Source organism: Sphaerodactylus townsendi, linkage group LG04, assembly GCF_021028975.2.
Source record: "Sphaerodactylus townsendi isolate TG3544 linkage group LG04, MPM_Stown_v2.3, whole genome shotgun sequence".
NCBI lineage: Eukaryota > Metazoa > Chordata > Lepidosauria > Squamata > Sphaerodactylidae > Sphaerodactylus > Sphaerodactylus townsendi.
This window is the reverse complement of record NC_059428.1, coordinates 39,640,992-39,665,036: the sequence shown is the minus strand read 5'-3', so window position 1 is coordinate 39,665,036 and position 24,045 is coordinate 39,640,992. Positions and strand designations below refer to the sequence as shown.

The window sequence follows — 24,045 nt, the reverse complement described above, 5'->3', positions numbered from 1 at the left end:
GTTCTATTTTTATTTTAGTGAATTATATAGGGCAACATTAGGAAAACTGCACAAGTGGTTTAGGTAAAGACACAGCCAAAAGCATTCAGTTCCAAGTAAGCACGAGAAGATTAAAACAGAATCCCAGTACTTTAAAAATGGACTGATAACCTCACCTGCAATACAACCACACCTTTGCATAGCAAGTTCCACCCAAACACTTAATGATTGGTTCCCCACACTGGGACATGGACAGTATACCCCACTAAACTTTCCCTTCTCACTTAGACACAGTGAGAAACAGACTTTTCTCTGTGATACACCTCTGAAGATGCCAGCCACAGATGCAGGCAAAATGTTAGGAACAAAATCCACCAGAGCACGGCCACACAGCCCGGAAAACCCTCCAGTACCAGTAAAACAGAATTGTTTATTGAGAAGCACACACAGACATTCTCAAAATAAACCAAAAAAGTGTATTAACAAACTAAACATGCAATAAGCTAGACTGAATACACTGTGAAGAGCAGGCATCAGTTCTTAATTGGAATTCAAGTTACATGTCTGGGGTGCGCGTGCGCGCACGCACACACACACACAAAGAGAAAAATAAGAGAGGCAAGTCTTTTTCGTAATCCAGAAAATGTTTTAAGGCTCTACAAATACTGGGGCAAGTGTAACAATTAAGCAAAAAGACAAAGTGACAGTTCATGACTTCTATATTTTTAGAGGAAAAAATAAAAGGGCAGGGTAAAGGTATGCAAGTTGCTATCTTTCAAGGGTAGTGTTTGAAGTATATGAATTATGTGACAAATTGTCCAATAGCTATGAGACATTTGAGCTGCAGGCAAAATGGCTGATCCAATGGAATATAGTTCTGGATAGTAGGTCTCCTCTTCGTAACATGTGTTTATGACAGTAGCAAATACTTAATTGCCAGTTTCAGAAGCACAGATTCATCTTATGTCTTTCTCCAGATAATTTGAAATCTGTTCTGTTTTCAGAACCACCAGAGGTTAGCATGGAACTGTCACAGCAAATCATCACATGGGGTCAGAGTGCAAAATTCACCTGCAAGGTACGAGGGAACCCCCAGCCATCAGTTGTGTGGCTTCGTAATGCAGTTCCTCTCTTCTCCAGTCATCGAATGCAGCTATCTCGCAGAGTCCTCCGTGTCGCCAGTGTGGGGCCTGAGGATGAAGGGATATATCAGTGCATGGCAGAGAATGAAGTTGGAAGTGCACAAGCAATGGTGCAGCTGAGAATTGCTCCCCCTGGTAAGTCTCTATTGAAGTTAAGAGGGTTTGTAGGGGAATGCACATGGAAGTGTATGCTCCCCACATTATTACCATGTCATGAAGCACAGAAGCTGAATTCTGGTTTAGAAGAATCTTACCATAGCAAATTTGTAGAATTTAAGTTGCTGTGGGCATTTAACTTTCCTGCTAAAATTCTAGAAAGTTTAGTGGGCTTTGAAATGGGCATGAAGTGGAAAGTGGGAAAAGTTGATGTGCATTTGTCTGTGACTGTCTCTTCAAAATCCCTATTCCTTTTACTCCATTTTGTCTCCTTTTTTGACATTTTCTCCTTGATCTTTGCAATATTATCTCTTATCAGAATATCTCAAATTCTGGAGAAATACAGATTTTCCAGCTACAGTATAATTTATGTTGTACATCTTTGCAGTACAAACAGTACTTCATCTGGTTGAGACATTCTGGTTGGGTGGTAGTAAATCACCCAGTGGTCACTGACAGACTTCGCCACAAAGAGTTCTCCTCAGTGGTTACTGACAGACTTGGCCACAAAGAGCCAAAAGAACTCTTTTACTTACAGAAAGCAAGGCTTGAAGTCTAACAATACTGTTGTGGTTGCCTAGAAACAGACACTGAGGATATTTGTTTGTTAAAGCTACAAGTGCTCCTTTTGTAATTTGGGGTTCTTGATCCCTTCCCCCATGTATCTTTTTAGATTTTTCTGCAAACATGGGGCTTTTTCCGGTTTGTAGAATCATCTATCTTGTTGAGAATTGGATACATTGAGGCTGAGAATCAGTTATAAAGTGTCTATTTCACATTTCCTGCTTGTTGGTTGTGACTTGGTGTCAATTTTGAGAAATTAAGCTTTTTTAGTATTTTCTACATTTGCACAAGTGTTAAACATGATCTGCACGTTACTTTCTTCCAGCACCAACACTGAAGCCACAGTGGAATACTGGTGGAGACTTAACTCAGCCTGCCGTGTTGCCTAACAGATTTAGCAGCAGTGAAAAAGTTCTGAAAGATAAAGCTATCCTGAGGCCCAGGCCTACCACACCAGCCGTTTCTGTCCAGTGTACTACCAAAGGTCTTGTGTCTCCAGCTGAGGCCCCTGTCATTCTAAGCTCTCCTCGGACAACTAAAACAGATTCTTATGATCTTTTGTGGAAACCACGACATGATGGCAAAACCCCGGTCCTCTACTATCTTGTTAAACATCGCAAGGTTAGCATTTCCTCGTTCTGTTCTTTTCCCCTTGCCTGTGTGTCATCCGTATACCTTATTGCTTGATGAGTTGTTTTCTGTGTGAAAAAGCTCTGAATGGCTTGTGCTTCTCACTGTCAGTGTAGGTTCCGGAGCAACCTTTGGATGAGTGAGACATTTAATGCTGTTCACTGGGTGGGAACTAGTATGAGGAAGTGATTGCTTTAGTGAATGCTAGATTGGAGAATCAGCAGGAGGGAAAGATTGCAGACTTGCAGGAGGAAGTGACAGTGGGCAATAGTGGCTGACCCAAAATGTGTACTATACTGTGGTTATGATCGATTTTACTTAGCTGTTTCATTTGTGTTCTTCTCGTTCTTCTACATGGCCATCCTAAGCAACACTGCACCTTTTAAAGTCCATTGAAGTAAATGAGCTAGGAAGGGTGTAACTGTGTTTAGGGCGGCAATATTGTGGTTCTAATTACTGTGGCATTCTTAATTGTGAAACTCTCCCTGATCCTTAAGTAGAATAGGCATTATTAAGAGACTTCCTAGTTATTGTCTCCAGGAGACTGAACTTTTTGATCAGAACGCAGTTCCAAATCAAAGGTTGATTCCATATGAATGTGAAATCCTGACATACAAGCTTGGAAGTGGTCCTTTTTGGTTGTGAGGTTAGGTTGTTGCTTTTCTCCAGAGTTTCACCTGGAAAGTTCTTGGGTCAGGAGAAGTCACCACGGGTCATTGCACTTCACACTAACAGGTTTCCAGCACAGAACAAATTCTCAGCTGGAGACTCTTTCTTATGTCTTAAAGGTATTTACAGACAGGGTATGTTCCTATTAACCTTTACATTACTGACACTTGTGCAAACTGATAACCAACCAGATAGTCAAAATGGCCTTTGTATAATGGAGAACCATTTTGCAAAACTGTGACTGTGTCAGAACAAGAATACATATGTTGTAGAAAACAAGACTGGGACTGGGAAAACAAGAATACATATGTTGTAGCATTTTTTTCACTAGGGATGTAGCTATACATCACTATTTATAGGGTGCTCCAATGCCATCTTTGCTAGTTAAATAACTCACACTGCTGTGCAGTCTTGTCATTAAAGATTACCCCAAAAACTCATTAAACGTATGTACAAAAGTTTCTCCAGAATAAATATGGACTTACATTATATCAGCTTCCTCTTATGCCAATAAAGGCTTACTTGACTTCACTTCCTCTTAGACCCATATAAATGTGTTCACTGCATAGATTTTAGGACTATAGCCTGTGTTTAAATAACCATGGCTTGGAAAGGAAATGGTGGAAAGGAAATAGTTGCACTAGGTTTGGTTAGGGGCATAGGAACTAAGACTGAACACTCGAAAAAATATGGTATATTGTATGTTCAGATTTCAAGAAAGATATACCGTATATACTCGTGTATAAGCCGACCCGTGCATAAGCTGAGTTACCTAATTTTACTACCAAAACCTGGGAAAACTTATTGACTCACGTATAAGCCGAGGGTGGGAAGCTGGGAGGCAGAGGGAGTTCCTTAGTTGGGCAGTGACTCCCCCTGATGTCACTACCCAAATAAGGAGCTCCCTCTGCCTGCTGGCTGGTTGGGATTTCTCAAACCCAGCTGGGAGGAAGAGGGAGCTCCTTATTTGGGCAGTGACATCAGGGGGAGTCACTGCCCAAATAAGGAGCTCCCTCTGCCTGCCGGCTGGGTTTGTGGAAGCCCAGCCAGCTGGGGTGCCTCGGGGTTCCCCTTCACGCTCTGAGGAGGGCAGCAACAAGCAGCTTGTGCAGCCACAGGGAGGTCGTCCCGGGCCATGCCCCCAGCCTCGGCAGAGGCCTGAAGAGCTGGCTGGTAAGCGGTGACTCGTGTATAAGCCGAGGGGGCATTTTTCAGCCTTAAAACAGGGCTGAAAAACTCGGCTTATACGCCAGTATATACGGTAGATACTAGTATTCAATACAGTCTGGGTCTTCAATACCATTTTAGGGTTTTCTTTTTTTCTAGCATTCTATTACTGTGGGGAACTTTTTACAAAGTGGAGAGGGGGTGATTGAGTGACTGTTTTTTCAGCCAACAGCACCAAAGTTGCTGGGGATCTAGTGCTATTTGCCCACTAAAGACCCCATAGATCTCAAGAGGATTAGAGCACGGGGTCCAATTGTACAGGTCCCAGACAAGGTGCCCCAGCCATCCCACATGCAGGGGGTGCAGACTAGGGTGGGGGGAAGAGTAAAGCCCTGGAAAAGGGTCTTGCCCCACAAAGAAGGGGCAGAGAGGGAGCCAAATGGATTCACTGCCCTGTTGGTTTTATTTTAAACTGCTCAGTGTTTTGATGGTCTGTTTAGGCTTTTAATGCTGGAATGTAATTAATAACTTTTAATATTTTATGTTCGTGTTCTGTTCTATTTTGTAAGGTGCCTTGGGCAGGTTCTTTGGAGAGATGGTATACATTTTTTTCCTAAAAATAAATAATAATTTTATTTGGGGGCCTTTTAAAGTTATTATTCTTCTGAAACTGAAAGGATTTTCAAAACAGATATATTTTTGTATCTGAACTGTATATAGAACTGAATTTACTACAACAGTTTACTGTAATGAGCAGTACTCCTGCATGGTTGTTTCTGTCTCATTGTCTGTAACACTCCTCTACTGAATCCTCAAGTCTTGTAACAAAAACAGAAAGTGAAATCTTAATCTATTGACTTCAGATATTGACGGATGATCAGTTGAGGTGTTCCTGTTGTCATCATAGCTCTTGCGCAACAGGACCTTATTGGAATGCTTATTTTCCGCTGGAGAAGCCATTAGAATCACACATTGTTTGAGATATGAAAGGCCCTTCCTTTGTGGGAGATTGATGGATCTTTATGTGTAACACAACTGAAACATGAGTTTTCAAGCCATTAGGGATGTGAATCTCCATTTCGATGACTAGTTGTTGAATGGCCAGTCGCACACAACTAGATGTTTGCCCAAAAATATTTTTAAAACCCACATACCCATGTACCAGAACTGATTTTGGGTAGCTCGCTGGTCTCTGGAATAAAAAAAAACCACATTGTAGTCTTTTAGGGTAGGTGGCTTCAGCGCTGTTATATTTTGTGAGGTGCTGATCTGAGGGAGGTACACAGACGTGTCTAAGAGCTACAAAGGAGTGTATGAGGAAGTGTCCTTCAAAATGTTGCCCCTCCATTATTGAGAAAGTCATATTACTGTGTGGAAATATGGTGGTATTTCTGAACTGGTATGCTCAACTGTGCTACCATATTCTCGTCTCACTTGGAGAATACCTTAAAAATCTTATCCAGGTAGTACTGTCATGCCAATTTGCCAGTGAAATTTGATGGGGGAGGTAGGGGTAGGACTCATGACCAACATTTTTGTTTTGTTTTTCAACTCTAGTGTTCTGTTAATAGACTTTTGTGCTGAACAGCATCCTTTAAGTGATAGCAATTCAATAAAAGAATGGTGTAAAGTAGTTTAAAAGTAATGAGAAGTGAGCTTTTAACATTTCAGATTTGCTTTAGCCAAAGCTTGTGTTTTGTTACCCCTCATGAATAGGTCTACCTGAAATTCATTGATGGTGTCTTGCTCTTCAACAGGTCATGAATTCATCAGACAACTGGACAGTTAGAAATGTCCCTGCCAGTCAACACCGTCTTACTCTAATAAAACTTGATCCAGGAAGCTTATATGAGGTAGAGATGGCTGCTTACAACTGTGCTGGAGAAGGCCAGACAGCCATGGTGACCTTCAGAACTGGTAAAGATCAAGATCTTTAATTAAAGAGACAGTTTATCTCCTTGTGAGAGAGAAAAAGGCTATGTGTTGGTTACAGAGAGGGGTAATACTTCAACATTTTCTTTCCTTGTTTTTCCCCACTATAAATGTTCATCAGACAAAGCTACATTTCTGCCTAGCAGTAGTTGTCTGACAGATAAGGTTTCTTCTGTATAGATATCATTATAAGATAAAAGATATCATTTGGATGGAACTGTTATTATTATTAGAATTTTTACTGGAGAGCCAGTGTTGTGTAGTAGTTAGCGTGTCGGATTAGGAAGGCTTTTACAGTCTCACTGGGTGACTTTGGGTCAGGCACTCCCTGTTTCTCAGCTTAACCTATCTCACAGAGTTCTTTGTGTGGATAAAACTGAACTGTCAAGGAACCATGCCACAAGCTCCCTGGGTTGAAAGAACAGGATAAAAATATGTGATAGACAGAGAACACCACATTTGAAGCATTAAAAGTACAAGACACATTTCTCCTTCTTGACATGGAAACAAATAGGTGAACATTAGAAAGTCTGCTTACAAACGTAGCACCCCAGAGAACCACTTCATTATCACCCAAAGTCCTATAGAATTCCTTGAAATGTAGGTATCAAATAGCCTTCAAACCTCATTTTACCTTACCGTATCTTTGCTAACTGTGTTTGTTTTGTTTAGGACGGCGTCCAAAACCAGATATTATTGCCAGTAAAGAGCAGCAGATTCAGAAAGACGACCCAGGCACAAGCACTCGAAGCAGCAACCCATCAGACAACACTCGCCTGTCCCGTAAGGCCATGCCAGATTTTAGGCAGAAGGGAACTTCGGGTGCAGGTGCCAAATGGTTTGGGGACAGCAGGGATTTGGAAAAGCTTAAATTGGAACATGAATGAGGAAAAGAAAAAGCTAAATTGAAGAGATGGCAGGATGGCTTGTTTAGCTCTGTTAGTCCTTTATTAGGCCATGCTTCTCTTCAAAGTATGGATGATTTTTCTTTTCTGGCAGCGAGCACCTGCCAAACAATGTGTCACCTGATACAGTGGAATAAGAGACCTTGTATCTTTACTGAGCTCTTCTTATTTTTTAAAAAATGCTGACATTGTACTGTACTATAAAAATAAAACTTTTGTTTTTAGAATTTACAAGTTTAAAAAAATCTGTGGTACCTGGTGCCCCCACAAAATACTCATATTTCAATTTATATTCATCTGAGGTACCCCGTTATACATACCCTCTTCAGATTCCACCTGGATCAGGATGGACTTTTCAAGACCATTATCACCACTTACCATGCTTGTAATCTTGAAAAATGTCTCCTTTCAGCTGCTTTGACAGTGATGTTGCTTTGGTGATAAAAGGGATTAACGAGCAAAGTCTTATGTTTTTAAACAAGTTCTTTATTATAGGCAGGTAAAATCCCTTTTATTTCTCCTTGCCAACGATGAATAGAAATGTTAGGCTGGATCCAGTAGTTTGACTCTTCTGTTACTTATAGCTCCAGAAGCTCCTGATCGCCCCACCATTTCGATGGCGTCTGAAACATCTGTCTATGTTACCTGGATTCCCCGAGGGAATGGAGGTTTCCCCATTCAGTCATTCCGAGTGGAATACAGGAAACTGAAAAAACTCGGGGACTGGGTGCTGGCAACAAGCAACATCCCTCCTTCTCGTCTCTCTGTGGAAATTACAGGACTGGAGAAAGGTAGGAACCCTTCTTTGCACACAGGCTTGTTGTGGCCCTTGGATAAATTGTCGCCACTGCCTCCAGAGGGCTTTCCAGCAGTGCGGGGAGGGAGAAGAAAACAGGCAAACAAAAACCCTGCCACCAGAAAGACCTCCATAGGGCTCCATGGACATATGCCACTCAAAAGGGTGGCATAAGTTCGAGGGCTGGGGTGCTTCTGGCACTAAACCTTGGGTGGCAGCCAACTAAGGTCATCACAACCTCCGGTGCTGATGGGACAGGCAGTGGTGTCCGGGCATTCCAGAGGGGTGCTGCAGCCAGCTGCTGGCATGTTTGCTCCTTTGCTGGGGTAGGTGCCCCAGGGAGGGCAAATCCACTAGTGTGAGACTGCCACCCCTCCACAACATTATTCTCCCCCTCCCCTCCCCGCGGACTGGGCCTTAAATCTAACAAAGTCAATGTGTTTAGGAGGGTCTAACTGTTTAGTGCAGTGATAGCGAACATTTTTGAGACCGAGTGTCCAAATTGCAACCCAAAACCCATTTATTTATCGCAAAGTGCCAACACGGCAATTTAACCTGAATATTGAGGTTTTCGTTCAGAAAAAACAGTTGGCTCCGAGGCATGAGTTACTGGGGAGTAAGCTTGGTGGTAGTCGTTGGTTTTGCTTTGAAGCAATCATGCAACTCTTCGAACGGGTCAATCACGACCCTAGGAGGGTTTACTCAGAAGCAAGCCCCATTGCCAGCAAACAAGCTTATTCCCAGGTAAAGGATCGTGCTTTGGTTCTTTGCATGAAAATCAGTGGGGTTTAACAGCACTTAACAGGGTTACCTACACTGCTTCCCCAAAACTAGGTCTTAGGTTTAATGTTAATAATTGAGCCCAGTGGCCCAGGCCAGCCTAGATGTTTGTGTGGGGGGGCAATCTTTGCGCATGCCCACAGAGAGGACTCTGAGTGCCACCTCTGGCACCCGTACCATAGGTTCGCCACCACTGGCTTAGTGCTTTCCTTTATTGTCCACCTTTCTCATTGGGACCCAAGGTAGATTGCAAGTGTAATAAACTTTTCAGTCAAGTGGCCTACAAAATATGATGACACTTGAAACTGACAGCAAAGATTCCTAGTAAGACAAAGTGCAGTTGGCCTGAAAGTGTAGAACCAGGAAAGAGATCAGATCATATAAGACAATTAGTGTAGGAAAGGTGTAATCTCTGATAAAAGTCACCTCCTGAGCTGAACCACCGCAGCTTTGTTCCTTCCACAAGACAATTCTGTTTGGCACATTTTGTGAAACAATAACTGCCATTCAGTATTACCTGTTTCAGGAATAAAGCGATGACCATAACGATTCAGACAGCACAACAGTCATAGGTTTGGTGGGGAGAACAAAACTGAAAGGCTTTTGCTGCTTCGATCGCTAGGCAAGAAACAGCTGCCTTGCAATATGGCCCCTTGCCACCTGTTAACATGGAACGGCTCAGTTTGCAGGAAGAGATTTACAGCAGTCTTACCAAGGTCAGATATCACTCCCCTGTTCACATCCATTGTTTTCTCCTTCCACGCTCTAGGCACGTCCTACAAATTCCGGGTACGAGCATTGAACATACTTGGCGAGAGCGAACCCAGCGCTGCATCTAAACCATATGTGGTGTCAGGTTACAGCAACCGCGCATACGAGCGCCCCGTTGCAGGCCCCTATATCACCTTCACCGATGCCATCAACGAAACCACCATTATGCTGAAATGGGTGGTAAGTAGAAGGGACTAGGCTTGGCATACAACGAATGGGAGCGGCTTGCTGCAGCCGACTGAGCTCAGTAGAAACTGCACTATTTGTTAAAAGATCGTACCTGAATGTTTGCGCACGGTCTGACCAAGGTCTTTCGAGATCACAATGTTTCCACATGGCTGTGGTGAAAGCTCACTGGATGATCTTGGGCCAGTCACACACTCTTAGCCTGGAAATACTGCAGACATAAAACTGGAAGGGAGAACTAACACCTTTGAGAAAGGGTGAGATGAAACCAGGTGTCACAAAAACAGGAAGGAGGCTTCTGAATAGCCCAGAAAGTGTGGTAGGAAGGATGCAGGTAGAACAGAAGGAGAGAGACCTGTGCAGACAGCACTCTGCACCAGTATTATGGCAATATTTTTCCAAAGAGTGCTAAAAGGACTTTAAAATAGACATGCTGATGTGATTTAAAATGCTGAAAAGATTAGAAGTCCTACACTATTGAGAAAGGGGCTCTTTTTAAGGTGGCAGGAAGAAGGGATTAATAGTGCAAGAGGATAGAGACCAGTTGGGCAGAGAGCATTGCCCAGGGCAACACAACCTAGTCAAAAGGCATTTGCTTTGTGTTCTTGTATAAAATAAATGGCCTCACTTTTTAATTGATCTCAAGTAACCACACTGGGAACACTTGGGAGCTACTGCCTGTCCATGAAGACACTATCAAGAGAAATGTATCTCTCTTTGGTTGTGGAAAGTGCTGTCAGGTCACAGCTGGCTTACAGCAACCCTGTGGAATTTTCAAGGCCAGAGATGTTCAGAAGTGGTTTGGCACTGCTTGCCTCTGTGTGGGCTGAGAGAGTTCAGAGAGAACGGTGATTGGCCCAAGGTCACCTTGCAGGCTTCATGTGGAGGAGTGGGGAAACAAACCCACTTATTTGGATTAGAGCCCACTGCTCTTAACCACTACGACCCACTGACTGTCTGTTTACATATGTTATAACTCAAGTCACAGTCTGAAGATGGAGGGAAGGGCAGCAAGATGCAGGACTTGCCTTGTGATTGGAGTCTTATTCACAGTGTTGAGAATTCCTGCTTTAGCCAAATGTAAGAAATGTCTTGCTAGATCAGACCAATGGTCCATCTAGTACAGGGGTCTTCAACCTGCGGCTCTCCAGATGTTCATGGACTACAATTCCCATTAGCCCCTGCCACCATGGCCAATTGTAGTCCATGAACATCTGGAGAGCCACAGGTTGCAAACCCCTGATCTAGTACAATCACACCATCACAAGCCAGTTGCCCTCAAGGGTCAAAAAACAGAGCATGGCAGCCAAGATGCCTTCTAGCATCCAGAAGTCTACTGCATTTGGATGCAGAGATTCCCTTTAATCGCCACTGCTGGTAGTCACTGATAGACCTCTCCTCCATTAATCCGTTACTCCCCCCTTTTACAGTCATGTATGCTAGTGGCCACCACTACGTCCACTGGCAATAAATTCCGCAATTTCATTTCTTGTTGTGTGAAGAAATTCTGCCGTTAGTGCATCTCTTTCTCCCCGTATTTTCCATTGTGGTGTCATAATGACTTTAGATTTTTCAAGTTTGTCCCCCCACCACTACCCAAAATTATGGGTAAGGACTGAAAGTAAATGGCTGTGGGGAAAATGCAAATGCTATGTTCTGATTCATTTGATGAGAAGAGAATCCAGTTTGTGTACACTCAGTGAGTGGCCAAGACATTTCATCCTTGATGTTCAGTTTAGTGAGGGATATGTTCCTGTTGCTCTCCTCAGGGTTAGATTGTTGACAGATGGGTTGAAGTGGTCCTCAGGATCTTCTCTCTTTGATTGTCACCCAGTAAAAAATATTAAAAATATTATCTGAGGAACAATTTCCTGCAGCAGCTCCATAGAAGAGCTGCTTTGATGAGCACCCATGCTTCTGTTAATCTCTGCTTTCTACTCATCCCTACAGTATACCCCATCCAGCAATAACAATACCCCAATCCATGGTTTTTACATCTACTATCGACCAACAGACAGTGATAATGATAGTGATTACAAGAAGGACGTGGTCGAAGGTAAGAGCTATCAGTTAGTTGGCTCCTCCTGTTAATTGCCATTAAATGTCTACTAGCCACCTACTAAAAAGAGTTTATATGGAATGCGCTGGTTTGTTGGATGATGCCGAGATTCAGCTACATCTGGCTAGTTGCAACTAAAGCTAGTAGTTCTAAGAACACTTTTCTGGGATTAAGTTCCACTGAGTACAATCCTCTTCAGGATTGCCCTGCAAAACTTTTTCAATAAAGTGTCACAAGATAATGGTAGAACACCTCTTGCCAACATTTCTGTGCCCCTGTTCAAGAAAGATCTTTTTTTGTTTGGTAGAAAATATACTATCTGTGCAGAGTCTAAGCCCACTGACCTTGATGGACAGATTGGAGTAATTGCATAGGGATTGCATTATATATCTATGTGATATAAGAAAGTGATGGCACTAATATATGTTGCTTCTTACTCAGGTGACCGGTATTGGCATTACATCAGCCATCTACAGCCAGAGACTTCATATGACATAAAAATGCAGTGTTTCAATGAGGGTGGAGAGAGCGAATTCAGCAACGTGATGATCTGTGAGACCAAAGGTAGCCACAGGGCATCACCCCCACTGACTGCACTGTTATTCAAACTGGTTTTAGAAGAGATTCAAGAGAGGCCTAGAAATGTGCCCATGGATAATGAAACTAGATTAAACCCCTCCCTTTCCTCTCTTGCATGCCACCCCCACTCCCTCCCTCCCCTTCCCTGCCACCCCTCCCCCTCCCTCCCCTCCCTCCGCTAGGGTGGGTGGGCCATGTCCAGATGCAGGCTGGGCCCTTATCTCAAAGTGAGGTCTTGGAGAGCTGCAAGCTTGGGAACCACTGGTGCGTACTGAACAAGGATAAGAGTCCTGATGATTGAAATGTGTTCAATCATACAATCAAAGCGCTCCTGACAGAGGCTGGATGGTCATCTGTCAGGAGTGCTTTGATTGTGTGTTCCTGCATTGTAGGGGTTGGATTTGATGACCCTTGGGGTCTCTTCCAACTCTATGAGTCTACGATTCTTTGTATGCCCTTCTTGAAAGCCATCTCTTGCCTACCAGATGTTGTAACACCTAGTGTCACTTGAAGCTTTATAACACACACACACACACACACACACACACACACACACACACACACACACACACACACACACCATCACCACCACCACCACCCCAAGGCCTTTCCTGGCTCTGCATACAGCATAGTCCAATTGGCATTGCAACCTAGTTCAAAGAGAAACTGTAACCAGTAGCTGTGATACTAAGTAAGTGATTTACTTAGTAGAGGTATTATACAATAAGTTAATTTTGTCAAGGGAATATTAATGTGCTTTGTTCTGTAGCTTGGAGCAAATATTACACTGACTGAATTCTGCATCCAGTTCTCAGATTGTAGCAGAGGCAGGTCTGCTTAACTAATATTTATAGATGAGGAAAGATTTGACTTCGCTTACGCTACTCAACATGGGAGTCCAAAGATGGTGCATATGGATTTCATTAACAGTTGCCTGTTCCTGATTCTACCCATCTTCTGCACACATCACACTGATCCCTATAATTGAGTGGAAGAATGAAACTCAGAGCTAAAAATCAGAGAGACACAGCTATGAAATAAATGAATCCATCTGTGGCTCAATTGCAAACCCTCCAGCAGGTAGTAATCATTTGGTTCTCCTTGTAAAACTAAGAAACGGGGGAAAAAAGTGTAAGTAATAAACTATTAGTTATTTTGCTTGGGTGTTATAAAAGGGACATATTTTAACATATGGGTGCATAAGGTATGTGAGACAACTGGGAAGTCAAATTTACTAGAGATGCCACTAATCTGAATCTGATTGCAGAATACAGAGAACATAGAGAACAAGAAATCCTCACCCCATATCTGAACTGTGTTCACATTCATTAGATCTATGTTTCACATTCATGGATGCTGCCATTTTTGTGTGCAGAACACTCAGTTGGACTAGGAACCTTGAAAAATTGGGCTGCGATTGTTATGCATACATACAATGCATACATGTTATGCATACATACAATGGAGGCATGTAGATTGAGGGCTGAGAGTTCTGCTGCCATCTCAATTTTCCTGTCATGCCTGTTCACACTATCGCTTGAGAAAATCTGAAATGGGCTAAAGACAGGTGAAACATTAAGTGAAAAATAGAGTGAGCTAGAGGGATTGCACAGAGGTGTGCAGAGAAACATAAGTAATATATTAATACTTTTTTCCCTTTCTTCCTAAAGCTCGTAAATCTTTTGGACTACCTGGTCGCCTTCCACCATCTACAATATCCCCTCAACAGCATCCACCATCCAACAGTGGTCATAATATCCTAGGAGCGGGGGCTATGGTAGCTCGCTCCAGTGATTTGCCCTACTTGATCGTTGGAGTGGTGTTGGGCTCCATTGTGCTCATTATTGTGGCTTTCATCCCATGTTGCCTTTGGAGGGCTTGGTCCAAGCAGAGTAAGTGGAGTCAGTTCTGTAAAACTTCTTGGAGAAATCTGTTGTGTGTGAACAGAACAGAAAGTTGTGGGACTATAATAAGGAGAATTGTGTGTTCTGACTAAAGCTTATGGTGTACCTGCTTGTAGTGTCATTCTCAAAAAGCTGCATGTAGAACTCATCCTGCCTCAACGTTACCATGTACATATGATCAGGTCTGACTTTTGAATTTATGTCTCAATCAGCTCTGTGGCCTAAAATAGCCTTAACTAATTAACAGAGGCGTAGTTCCAAGGGAGAAGAGGGGAGGTGCACAATGCACCGGGGGCCCCTATGGGTGTGTGGTGGGAGTGTTCTGGGGCAGGGGTGGAGCACACACTGGTGCACCGGGCACTTTCCCCCCTTGCTACGCCTCTGCTAATTAAGCCTCCAAATACTCTGGCCTCTCTGCACTCTAGTACTTTTCCTTCATCTTTCTTCTCCCTCCTTGGTAAATCTGTCCAGTGTTTCTAGTTGAACTTGCAACTAATGTTGGGCCTGCCCTAACCTGGTTGGCCAGGTTAGCCTGATCACGTCAGATCCCAGAAACTAAGCAGGGTTGGTCCTAGCAGGTATTTGGATGGGAGGCCACCCAGGAATACAAAAGTTGTGACACACAAGCAGGCCATGGCAAACTACCTCTGGTTTCCTTTTGCCTTGAAAATCCTGCTGGGTTGCCCTAAGTCAGCTGTGACTTGACCACACTTGATATACACACAGTGTTGGGCCTACGCCTTGATTGAAAATGTATATTCTTTTATTTGTCATTTCAGAGCAAACCATAGATCTGGGCTTCCCTGGAGCAGGGCTGCTGGTATCATCTTGCCAGTACACCATGGTTCCACTGCAAGGGGTCGCCACTCCTCGAGCTAATGGGTTGCGTTATGCCAATGGTGTGCATCTTCCAGTACACCAGGGTGCTAATAGCCATTTTACTCCAGCTACAATAGGGTATCCAACTGCGAAACTACAAGATTATAGCCCAGATGAAGTTTATCAGGTACTTTATTCAGGCAAAACACATGATGTTGCAGATCATATTTCTCATATCTTCTCTGATAATTGACAGCTAAGCAAAACCATGTTAGAATTCCATCTGGTGTTTCTGTATCATTGATTTTGCCTTGTAAAGCAAAAGTGAAAGGACAGCATGCTGTCACCAACTTCATCCCATTCTAAAATGGAATTGTCAGGAAATTTTTAAAACTTTTTTTAGATGTTTGAACAAGTATATGTTTGTTCTGCAGATTCTGAATGAGTGACTAAAAGCCCATTCAAGCACTAAGATAGTGTGCAAGGATCCAACACAAACAGTCCATTCATGAAAATTCTTTTAAAGCATTTCACTCTTAGCAGTGTATAATGTTAGAGAATATTTCTATAGTCGATCTATGGCTACCAATCTTGATCCTCCTTAATCTGAGATTGCAAATGCCTTAGCAGACCAGGTACTCAGGAGCAGCAGCAACAGAAGGCCATTGCTTTCACATCCTGCTCCCAAATGTGAGCTCCCAAAGGCACCAGGTGGGCCACTGCGAGTAGGAGAGTGCTGGACTAGATGGACTCTGGTCTGATCCAGCAGGACCTTTCTTATGTTCTTACCTATAAGTATAAAAATGGAACCATGCATTTGTTGCTTCGAGAATAACCCCATACCTGCTGGCCCAAACGCACTGAAAATTTCAGACACTAACTCATTCCCCCAACTGTGTTCTTGCGTACTTCGCGCTGTCAGACAACACACCTGAGCAAGGTAAAACATCTTTTTCCTGGCGCACCAGGCCATGAAGCTGCCTGTGTGTAACTATCACCCTTAGAATGTTTGTGCCCTTAGAATGTTTGCTCAGATGGCCAGACATGAGCAGTGAAAATAGTACATAGGCAGTAACTCGAGTGGACATGAAACACATACTCGCGTTGCCGTGTGAGACGTCAGGTGGGATTCCCCCCCCTCACATGCAGGTACCGTTCACTCTCTGTGCCTCACCCACTACTACCACACAACACACATACTCTCATACACATTCAGCGTAGGGAGAGGGAAGGGATGGAGGGGGAGGCATGCAAGGGAAGAGAAGTGAGGGAGGGGACAGAGAGTGAGGGGTGGCATGCAAGGGAGGGGAGAAAGCAGGCCCAGCATCTGGATATGATCCACCCACACTAGCTGAGGGAGATGGGAGGGAGGGAGGGGGAGAGGTGGCATGCAAGGAAAGAGAGGGTGGGGGAGGCAAGGGACGAAAGGGGAGGCATGCAAGGGAACAGAAGTGAGGGAGGGGAGAGAGTGAGGGGTGGTATGCAAGGAAGGGGGAGGGAGGGGGAACAGCATCTGGATATGACTCACCCACTCTAGCAAAGGGAAAGGGGAGGGAGGTAGGGGGAGGGGTGCCATGCAAGAGAAGTGAGGGAGGATGCGATCACACACATCAATGACATCGCACAGTATCAGCCTGCGTGTTTCCATGAGCATGTACTGCTGGCCTCTGCAATTGATTTGCTGCTACTGTTCCTTTCCCATTTCACCACAATAAGCCACAGCAATGTGTGGCCGGGCCCCGCTAGTGTTCTGTAAGAATCTCAAGATGATAGAAGCTTAGAACTCAGCAATAATCTGCACATAGAGCCCAAAAAGAGTTAGTGGCCTGATATCCTCTGCCAATTCCTCCAAAGGAACTCAGTTTTTGTAATGCAAGAAACACTCGTGGTTCTGAATTTCTAAAACTGAACCTGTATATATAGGCTTTGTAAGGAAGACTTCTCAATTGTATTCTGAATTTTTGCTTTTCTAACATGTATTTTCCATTCTCAGCAGAATGAGACCAATTCATATCTCCAAGGGAGAGTGCTCCAAAATGGAAATATTCCAGTTGAGCATCAAAGGTATGTCTTTAGCTGTGAGGTTGAATATACAGTGACAGCATACAATACCACAGAATGTGGTGGGAAAGAGCTCTACTATCAGCATTTGTGGCATACAGAAATAAACTAGGAATATAGGAGTTCTTAGGCATGCAGGAAAATTTAATTTCATATTTAATTTCACAGGTTGTTTCCTGAAAGCTGGCTTTTCCACAAATTAAAATGTATAGGCATGTATTTTTTTAAAGATATAATCTGTAAACTCTGCTAATGGCAGAATACATTACTTTCCTTTAAACCAAAGTAACTACTGTAGTCCATCTGTTTTATTTGACGCCACCTCGGAAAAGGGTTGGAAATGCCATTTGATTCGGAATTCAGTAACAAGAGTGATAACGGAGACCGATTAAAAGCTTTCATATTGTATCAGATTCCCTGAGTGCCAATTTCTGGGGTCAATTCATACAGTTGTGATGATTTTTAAACCCTAAATGGGTTTTGAAGGACAGGCATCCTTAAAGAGCTGCCTCCATCCACATGTGCCCATTCATTCCACCTTCTCACTTTCAAGTAGTTGGTTAAAAAGTTTCTACTTCTTATTTTGTTCTTTCATCAAGTCACATCTGACTTATGGTGACCCTGCTGGGGTTTTTTAAAGGTAAAAGGTGTTCAGAGATGGTTTGCTATTTCCTGCCTCCATGTTGCCATCCTGGTATTCCTTGGGGGTCTCCCAGGGTATTTAAAGCTGAGGTAGCTGCTGAAATGTGCTCTGATGCTTCAAGTTCACTGTTTTAATGTCGCTCTATTGTACTTGGTACTTGATACTTTGTTTTGCCTTTCTAATTGTCTGCCTTTGTTTTGCCTTTCTAAAAGAAAACAGCAGTGGTGTAGTGGTTAAGAGCAGGTGCATTCTAATCTGGAGGAACCAGGATGAAATTACAAAGACTTTGATGCTAGCAATTCCAGCAGTGGCGTAGGAGGTTAAGAGCTTCAGTGTATCTAATCCTGGAGGGAACTTGGGGTTTGATTCCCTGCTCTGCCAGCTTCTGAACTGTGGAGGCTCCCATCCTGCAGGGGGAATTCAGATTAGCCTGTACACTCCCACACATGCCAGCTGGGTGACCTTGGGCTAGTCACAGCTTCTCGGAGCTCTCTCAGCCCCACCTACCTCACAGGGTGTTTGTTGTGAGGGGGGAAGGGAAAGGAGATTGTAAGCCCCTTTGAGTCTCCTACAGGAGAGAAAGGGGGGATATAAATCCAAAATCTTCTTCTTATCTTTTATTTTTATAGCAAGTAATTTTTTTCATTCCTTGTAAACTATTGTGGGCATTCTTTATTTAGTGGAAAGGCCTGGGACACAATTCCTCAACAAATCAATTCATATTTTGGTTCATGAGTGCAATCTTATTGAAACACTGCCAAGTTTCTTTTACCAGTTTGTTCAGTCACCTTGTGCCTGTGAACTTTGATCACAAGACGTGAATTTGGTTGACGAGAGCCTTCTCTTCCTCTTCCATCCAGATTCCCTAGTCCTGGGCAAGAACACAGTTCTTTCCTCTACGAGCTTCCCGATAGTTCTACACATCAGCTCCTTGAGCCACATGACAGCTGCCATCACCCCCACCACCAGCCTCATGAAGAGCTCCTTGGCCCATGTCACTCAGTACCACAAAGCCAGGTGGGCAGCCCTGCGATGGAAGACATGAAAGATCCTGTGTTTCATACAGGTTAGTAGGCTGGGTAGATAGTCCTGCAGCTTGATATACACATAGAAAAAAAGGCTGTCGCTATTTAAAGATGCTACCTAAGATTAATGAATGGCAGAAGGGGAAAGACTTTGGTGTGATGCCGAGCAGCACAGCAAAGCAAAGTCAACTGACAGGCATGGGAATGTCTAGCTATTTAAGTTCTGATTCCCCTACACAATAATAGTGCTGCATTTTAGATATATTGTCGAAGGCTTTCACGACCGGAATCACTGGAGTGTTGTGTGGTTTCCAGGCTGCATGGCCGAGTTCTAGCAGCATTCTCTCCTGACATTTCGCCTGCATCTGTGGCTGGCATCTTCAGAGAATCTGATGTAGGAAAGGAAAGCAAGTGGAGTATATATACTGTGAGGTCAATAGGTGAGGCCTTGCTATCTTCATTGTGACTCACATGCTACAGACTTCATTGTTACTCACATGCCAAGCTACTTCTATTCAGATGACCTCACCTATTGACCTCACAGTATATAAATTTCACTTGCTTTCCTTTCCTACATCAGGTCCTCTGAAGATGCCAGCCACAGATGCAGGCGAAACGTCAGGAGAGAATGTTGCTAGAACACGGCCATACAGCCCAGAAACCACACAGCACTCCATTTTAGATATAATTAAATCAGCAGTTAGAACATATTCATCCCTCCAGCATAGACATTGCTTAGCTGCCAGCTAAAAACTGGCATGTATCTACATCTCTATAATAAAAATGTCAGCCATTTTCTGAGAATACTGATTTCTGCCTGGATAATGTAGGAAGCTTTATATAAGGAGGATTCAAGCTCTGGTGCTTTCCTTTAGAGTGAATTTCCTTGGCATCATCTTTTTGAAGAAAGATGCCCTCTGATTTTGATTGTCTTTTTTGTTTTGTTTTTTGTATTTTTAGATTCCACCTGCTGCCTTGGTCTAGTACCAGTTGAAGACATTGAGAGGTCAAATTTTAGCCTGGATAGAAGACAAGTTTGCCCTCTAAATGCAGTGGACACGTGTGCAGAACAGAGCTCAGAAAACCACCTGAACAGCCTGCCGCAGCATGTTCCCTTGGAGACTCTGAATAGCACCACTTAGGAAAACTGCTGTACAAAGACTATTATTCTTGACAGAGGAAAATAGCTATTTATTTTTGTATTACATCTCTATTTATATATTTATGCACTTGTAAATAGGTGTGTATGATGTGCCTTCTATAATTTGAATGGAGAGAAATGGCATCATGCACAAGGAGGAACAAAACAGCCAGGAGCAACATGTGCCTCTGTCAGATTTCTGGCGGGAAAAGACAGCTTTCTGCTCTACTTCAGAGAAGGCGCCAGAGCTGTCTCGCAGCAACAGAAGAAGCACAAGGCCGATGGCCACGTTCTCCAGCTGCAAAACGTCTCTAAAACAATGAGACCTCACAAAAGGGTCAGAATTGCACTACAGAATGCCAAATGAAAGATTTAAAGTAGATACAGTACTTATCTGCATTAACAAGCAATATACACAGCACAGATTCTGTGCCTGTGTGCCTGTAATAAAACAAATGTCATGCTTCATCTACTAAATAAAGACTGCTTCTTCCCTTATAGTGGATCCCTTTGTGATTAACCCATTTATTATTTTGGTAACAGCAGATATCAGTATTTTAACGGGGAAGAAAACCTGTTTCCCCCTGTACAGTGGCCATCCAGAAGTCAGTAAGAAGTGAAGTTCACACAGAAATTCAAGTGGAAGGTGAATCAGTTTTATTTAAAACAACTGCAGTGTGGTACCGCCACATTTCTTCATGTTGATGTAATCCTTTTATCTTACTAAAATAACAGATCTTTATCCAAAGCTTTAGAATGGACTTGATGACAGCACCTGAACAAAACGATTGAGCCTTCAAGCCTGAAAAAATGTGTTCGCTTTTGGTTTCACTTATGGGACTGCTAGCTTCCTTCCAACCACTAGAGGTTGGAGCCAAAAGACAAATTATGAGTCATCAAAGTTTTGCTTACAATTCACTAAAAATCTTCACCGTGTGCTTTCTCCACAGCCATACCCAGCCACCCTTTGAAATCAGTGACAGAAACCAAAATGTCCTAAGAATTTAATCCATCAAATTTGACAAAGCATGAAGTTGCAAATATGCAAATACAGTACCTCTTTTTTTTAGTACAAGACTGATTAGCAGCAGTGGCATAGGAGGTTAAGAGCTCGTGTATCTAATCTGGAGGAACCAGGTTTGATTCCCCGCTCTGCCGCCTGAGCTGTGGAGGCTTATCTGGGGAATTCAGATTAGCCTGTACACTCCCACACATGCCAGCTGGGTGACCTTGGGCTAGTCACAGCTTCTCGGAGCTCTCAGCCCCACCTACCTCACAGGGTGTTTGTTGTGAGGGGGGAAGGGCAAGGAGATTGTAAGCCCCTTTGAGTCTCCTGCAGGAGAGAAAGGGGGGATATAAATCCAAACTCTTCTCTTCTTCTGTTAGGATTGGTTGTGGAAGACTGTTAACCCACTTGGTGTAGTTGGGATACCATTTGAGGGGAGAAGTTACCGGATAAGCAACTGTAGGACTGGATGAAGACATCAGAAACACTGAGCGTAAAATCTGACCAATCTGTTTATAAATATTTATCTACAGTACAATTTCAGGTTCCAAGTGCTAGATACAGAATGGAAAGACTTGTTCATGTTCACTGGTATAATTCTGGAGAAGGTCCATTTATTTATGAATATTTATGTCAGTTCAAAATGCTATTAGTACTTAAATAGTTTGTGCTACTGAGTATGGTGGTGTGGATATGCATTTGCATCTCTGTTGACAAAGTAGCTAACCTGTGAGAACAAGTTTCGCATCTGTACTGCGATATCATTGTGCCAGTGAAACACCCCGTGGATGCATCTAATATGAAGTCCTGTTCAGCAGAGTCACAACCTGTTCAATGCTACTGTAAATAGATAAGATAGGGTCGCTAGCAACTTTTCTTGGAAATGGCTTTATTAACCGTATGAGAAACAAAAGTTTAGGGTGTGCGTGTACTTTGCTGGAGAAAGTTGCATTGCTCAAAGCACACCGAGTCATTATAAAGCTCAGGGCACATCATCCAGATGCAACTATGTACTGATATACTGCTTTGGGATTATTCAAGGTAGTAAGAATCTCGAAGCAGGGAATCTCAAGAACTACCTTTTCCAATGTAATTGATTTACATATTACGAGAGAGCACCATTTTAATTCAGTCAAACCACAGAGTGTGATGGTGGAAAGATACGGCCGTCCTTTCTGCTTAGGAGGGTGATTTCTTCTTTCAGAACTTCAGCTTCTTGGGCCTGAAGCTGAACCAAGGCGAGCAGCTTCTCTTTCTCTTCAATATCTGCTTTGCGGGGCCCTTGGAATTCTGCTCCCTTCAGAGACAAAAGCCAGAAATGCCTTTTAATCACACAACAGGCATTAGTGCAACTTCACTACCTTTTTTTCGGGCACAGAACATCCTCAAATCATCTACCACCCAGAGACATCACCCCTTTCATTCCTGGGCAAGAAGGAAATTGCTGTCTAATGGCTTGGTCACTACACAAAGCCTGCATTCAGACATCAAGCAAACACTCCTTTTTCTGTCACAAGTTGTAAACCAAGGTCCTTGAACATTCATATTCTGTCCCTTCTCGCCCTGCATGCAGGGCCATTAAAAAACAAGGAATGAGTCAATTTATTGCAGACTCCCTGGTTTGCAATTTTGGTGTTACATGTAAAGGAAGAACAAGGAAAGTTTTACCAGACAACCTGAGGTTGGGGTTTTGTGCTATCTGAATATGGTAAAAAACTACAATTTATGGTGTTAGGCGTCCCTCTGACCCCTGTTCAAAGGAATTCTGTTTGATAAAGCATGGTGAATAAAATGCAAGACTGGACAGAGAATGAGCCAAGGAAATAATGTGCACCAGGTACTTCAAGAACTTGGGAATATCCACTACAGCAGAGGAATTGGTGGGTTAGCAAGCCATTGTAGCCCCCAAATGGAGTCCTAGAAGAGACTGGGTTGGATCTCATCAGCTTTTCTGCTTGATCTCTTCCTCCTCACTGGAGCTATTGCCCCTAATGGCTTTGGTCCACATTTGTCCCATGATCCCTGGCCTTGCCATTTCAGCCCCCTCCTCCTCTTGTTGTCATAGGGCACAGGCCAGTGTCTTTTCACTTACTGGCCGTGTACAAGCAATAGAAGTCAAATTTTACCAAGTCATTTTGCAGCGCATCCAACTTAGTTTCAATTTTCATCTTTTCCATGCAAAATGTGTTCAGCTGCAGCAGCTTGTTAGTATTTTCTTTGGTCACCAGCATCAGTTGTTGACGCAAGTCATAGATGCCATCCTGCAACAGAGGAGACACATTTTGGAGTGACACAATTAAGAACATAAGAACATAAGAACTAGCCTGCTGGATCAGACCAGAGTCCATCTAGTCCAGCATTCTGCTACTCGCAGTGGCCCACCAGGTGCCTTTGGGAGCTCACATGCAGGATGTGAAAGCAATGGCCTTCTGCTGCTGCTGCTGCTCCTGAGCACCTGGTCTGCTAAGGCATTTGCAATCTGAGATCAAGGAGGATCAAGATTGGTAGCCATAGATTGACTTCTCCTCCATAAATCTGTCCAAGCCCTTTTTAAAGCTATCCAGGTTAGTGGCCATCATCACCTCCTGTGGCAGCATATTCCAAACACCAATCACACGTTGCGTGAAGAAGTGTTTCCTTTTATTAGTCCTAATTCTTCCCCCCAGCATTTTCAATGAATGCCCCCTGGTTCTAGTATTGTGAGAAAGAGAGAAAAATTTCTCTCTGTCAACATTTTCTACCCCATGCATAATTTTATAGACTTCAATCATATCAATCAAACTAAGGCCAGCAGACGTCTCCTCTCCAAACTAAAGAGTCCCAAACGCTGCAGCCTCTCCTCATAAGGAAGGTGCTCCAATCCTTCAATCATCCTCGTTGCCCTTCTCTGCACTTTTTCTATCTCTTCGATATCCTTTTTGAGATGTGGCGACCAGAACTGAACACAGTACTCCAAGTGCGGTCGCACCACTGCTTTATATAAGGGCATGACAATCCTTGCAGTTTTATTATCAACTCCTTTCCTAATGATCCCCAGCATAGAGTTTGCCTTTTTCACAGCTGCTATGCATTGAGTTGACATTCCCATGGAACTATCAACTAAGACGCCCAAATTATGAATAACTGGAAGA

The 24,045-nt window shown here is 43.3% G+C and overlaps 2 protein-coding genes across 8 annotated transcripts in view; one reads left to right on the top strand and one right to left on the bottom strand.

The window, feature by feature from the left end:
* The window catches only part of BOC (BOC cell adhesion associated, oncogene regulated), an 82,466-nt gene extending 62,060 nt beyond the window's left edge, over positions 1 to 20,406 (top strand). For 4 of the 7 annotated variants that reach the window (XM_048493923.1, XM_048493922.1, XM_048493924.1 and 1 more), the window contains 13 exons: positions 984 to 1,256; positions 2,167 to 2,462; positions 6,065 to 6,224; positions 6,912 to 7,067; positions 7,729 to 7,935; positions 9,490 to 9,671; positions 11,628 to 11,733; positions 12,178 to 12,300; positions 13,986 to 14,207; positions 14,999 to 15,225; positions 17,032 to 17,102; positions 18,603 to 18,808; positions 19,728 to 20,406. In XM_048493923.1, the coding sequence (XP_048349880.1) occupies positions 984 to 1,256; positions 2,167 to 2,462; positions 6,065 to 6,224; positions 6,912 to 7,067; positions 7,729 to 7,935; positions 9,490 to 9,671; positions 11,628 to 11,733; positions 12,178 to 12,300; positions 13,986 to 14,207; positions 14,999 to 15,225; positions 17,032 to 17,102; positions 18,603 to 18,808; positions 19,728 to 19,909 (2,411 nt within the window). In that variant the 3' untranslated portion in view covers positions 19,910 to 20,406. The remainder of the gene's footprint in view (positions 1 to 983; positions 1,257 to 2,166; positions 2,463 to 6,064; positions 6,225 to 6,911; positions 7,068 to 7,728; positions 7,936 to 9,489; positions 9,672 to 11,627; positions 11,734 to 12,177; positions 12,301 to 13,985; positions 14,208 to 14,998; positions 15,226 to 17,031; positions 17,103 to 18,602; positions 18,809 to 19,727) is intronic. The other 3 variants (XM_048493926.1, XM_048493928.1, XM_048493927.1) reach the window with 3 other exon arrangements.
* Positions 20,407 to 21,784: 1,378 nt separating this feature from the next.
* Positions 21,785 to 24,045, bottom strand: part of CFAP44 (cilia and flagella associated protein 44) — a 62,371-nt gene continuing 60,110 nt past the window's right edge. Inside the window, exons 34-35 of the mRNA XM_048492416.1 lie at positions 23,041 to 23,175; positions 21,785 to 22,211 (exon numbers count right to left, since the gene is read on the bottom strand). Coding sequence (XP_048348373.1) covers positions 22,047 to 22,211; positions 23,041 to 23,175 — 300 coding nt within the window. The 3' untranslated portion in view covers positions 21,785 to 22,046. The remainder of the gene's footprint in view (positions 22,212 to 23,040; positions 23,176 to 24,045) is intronic.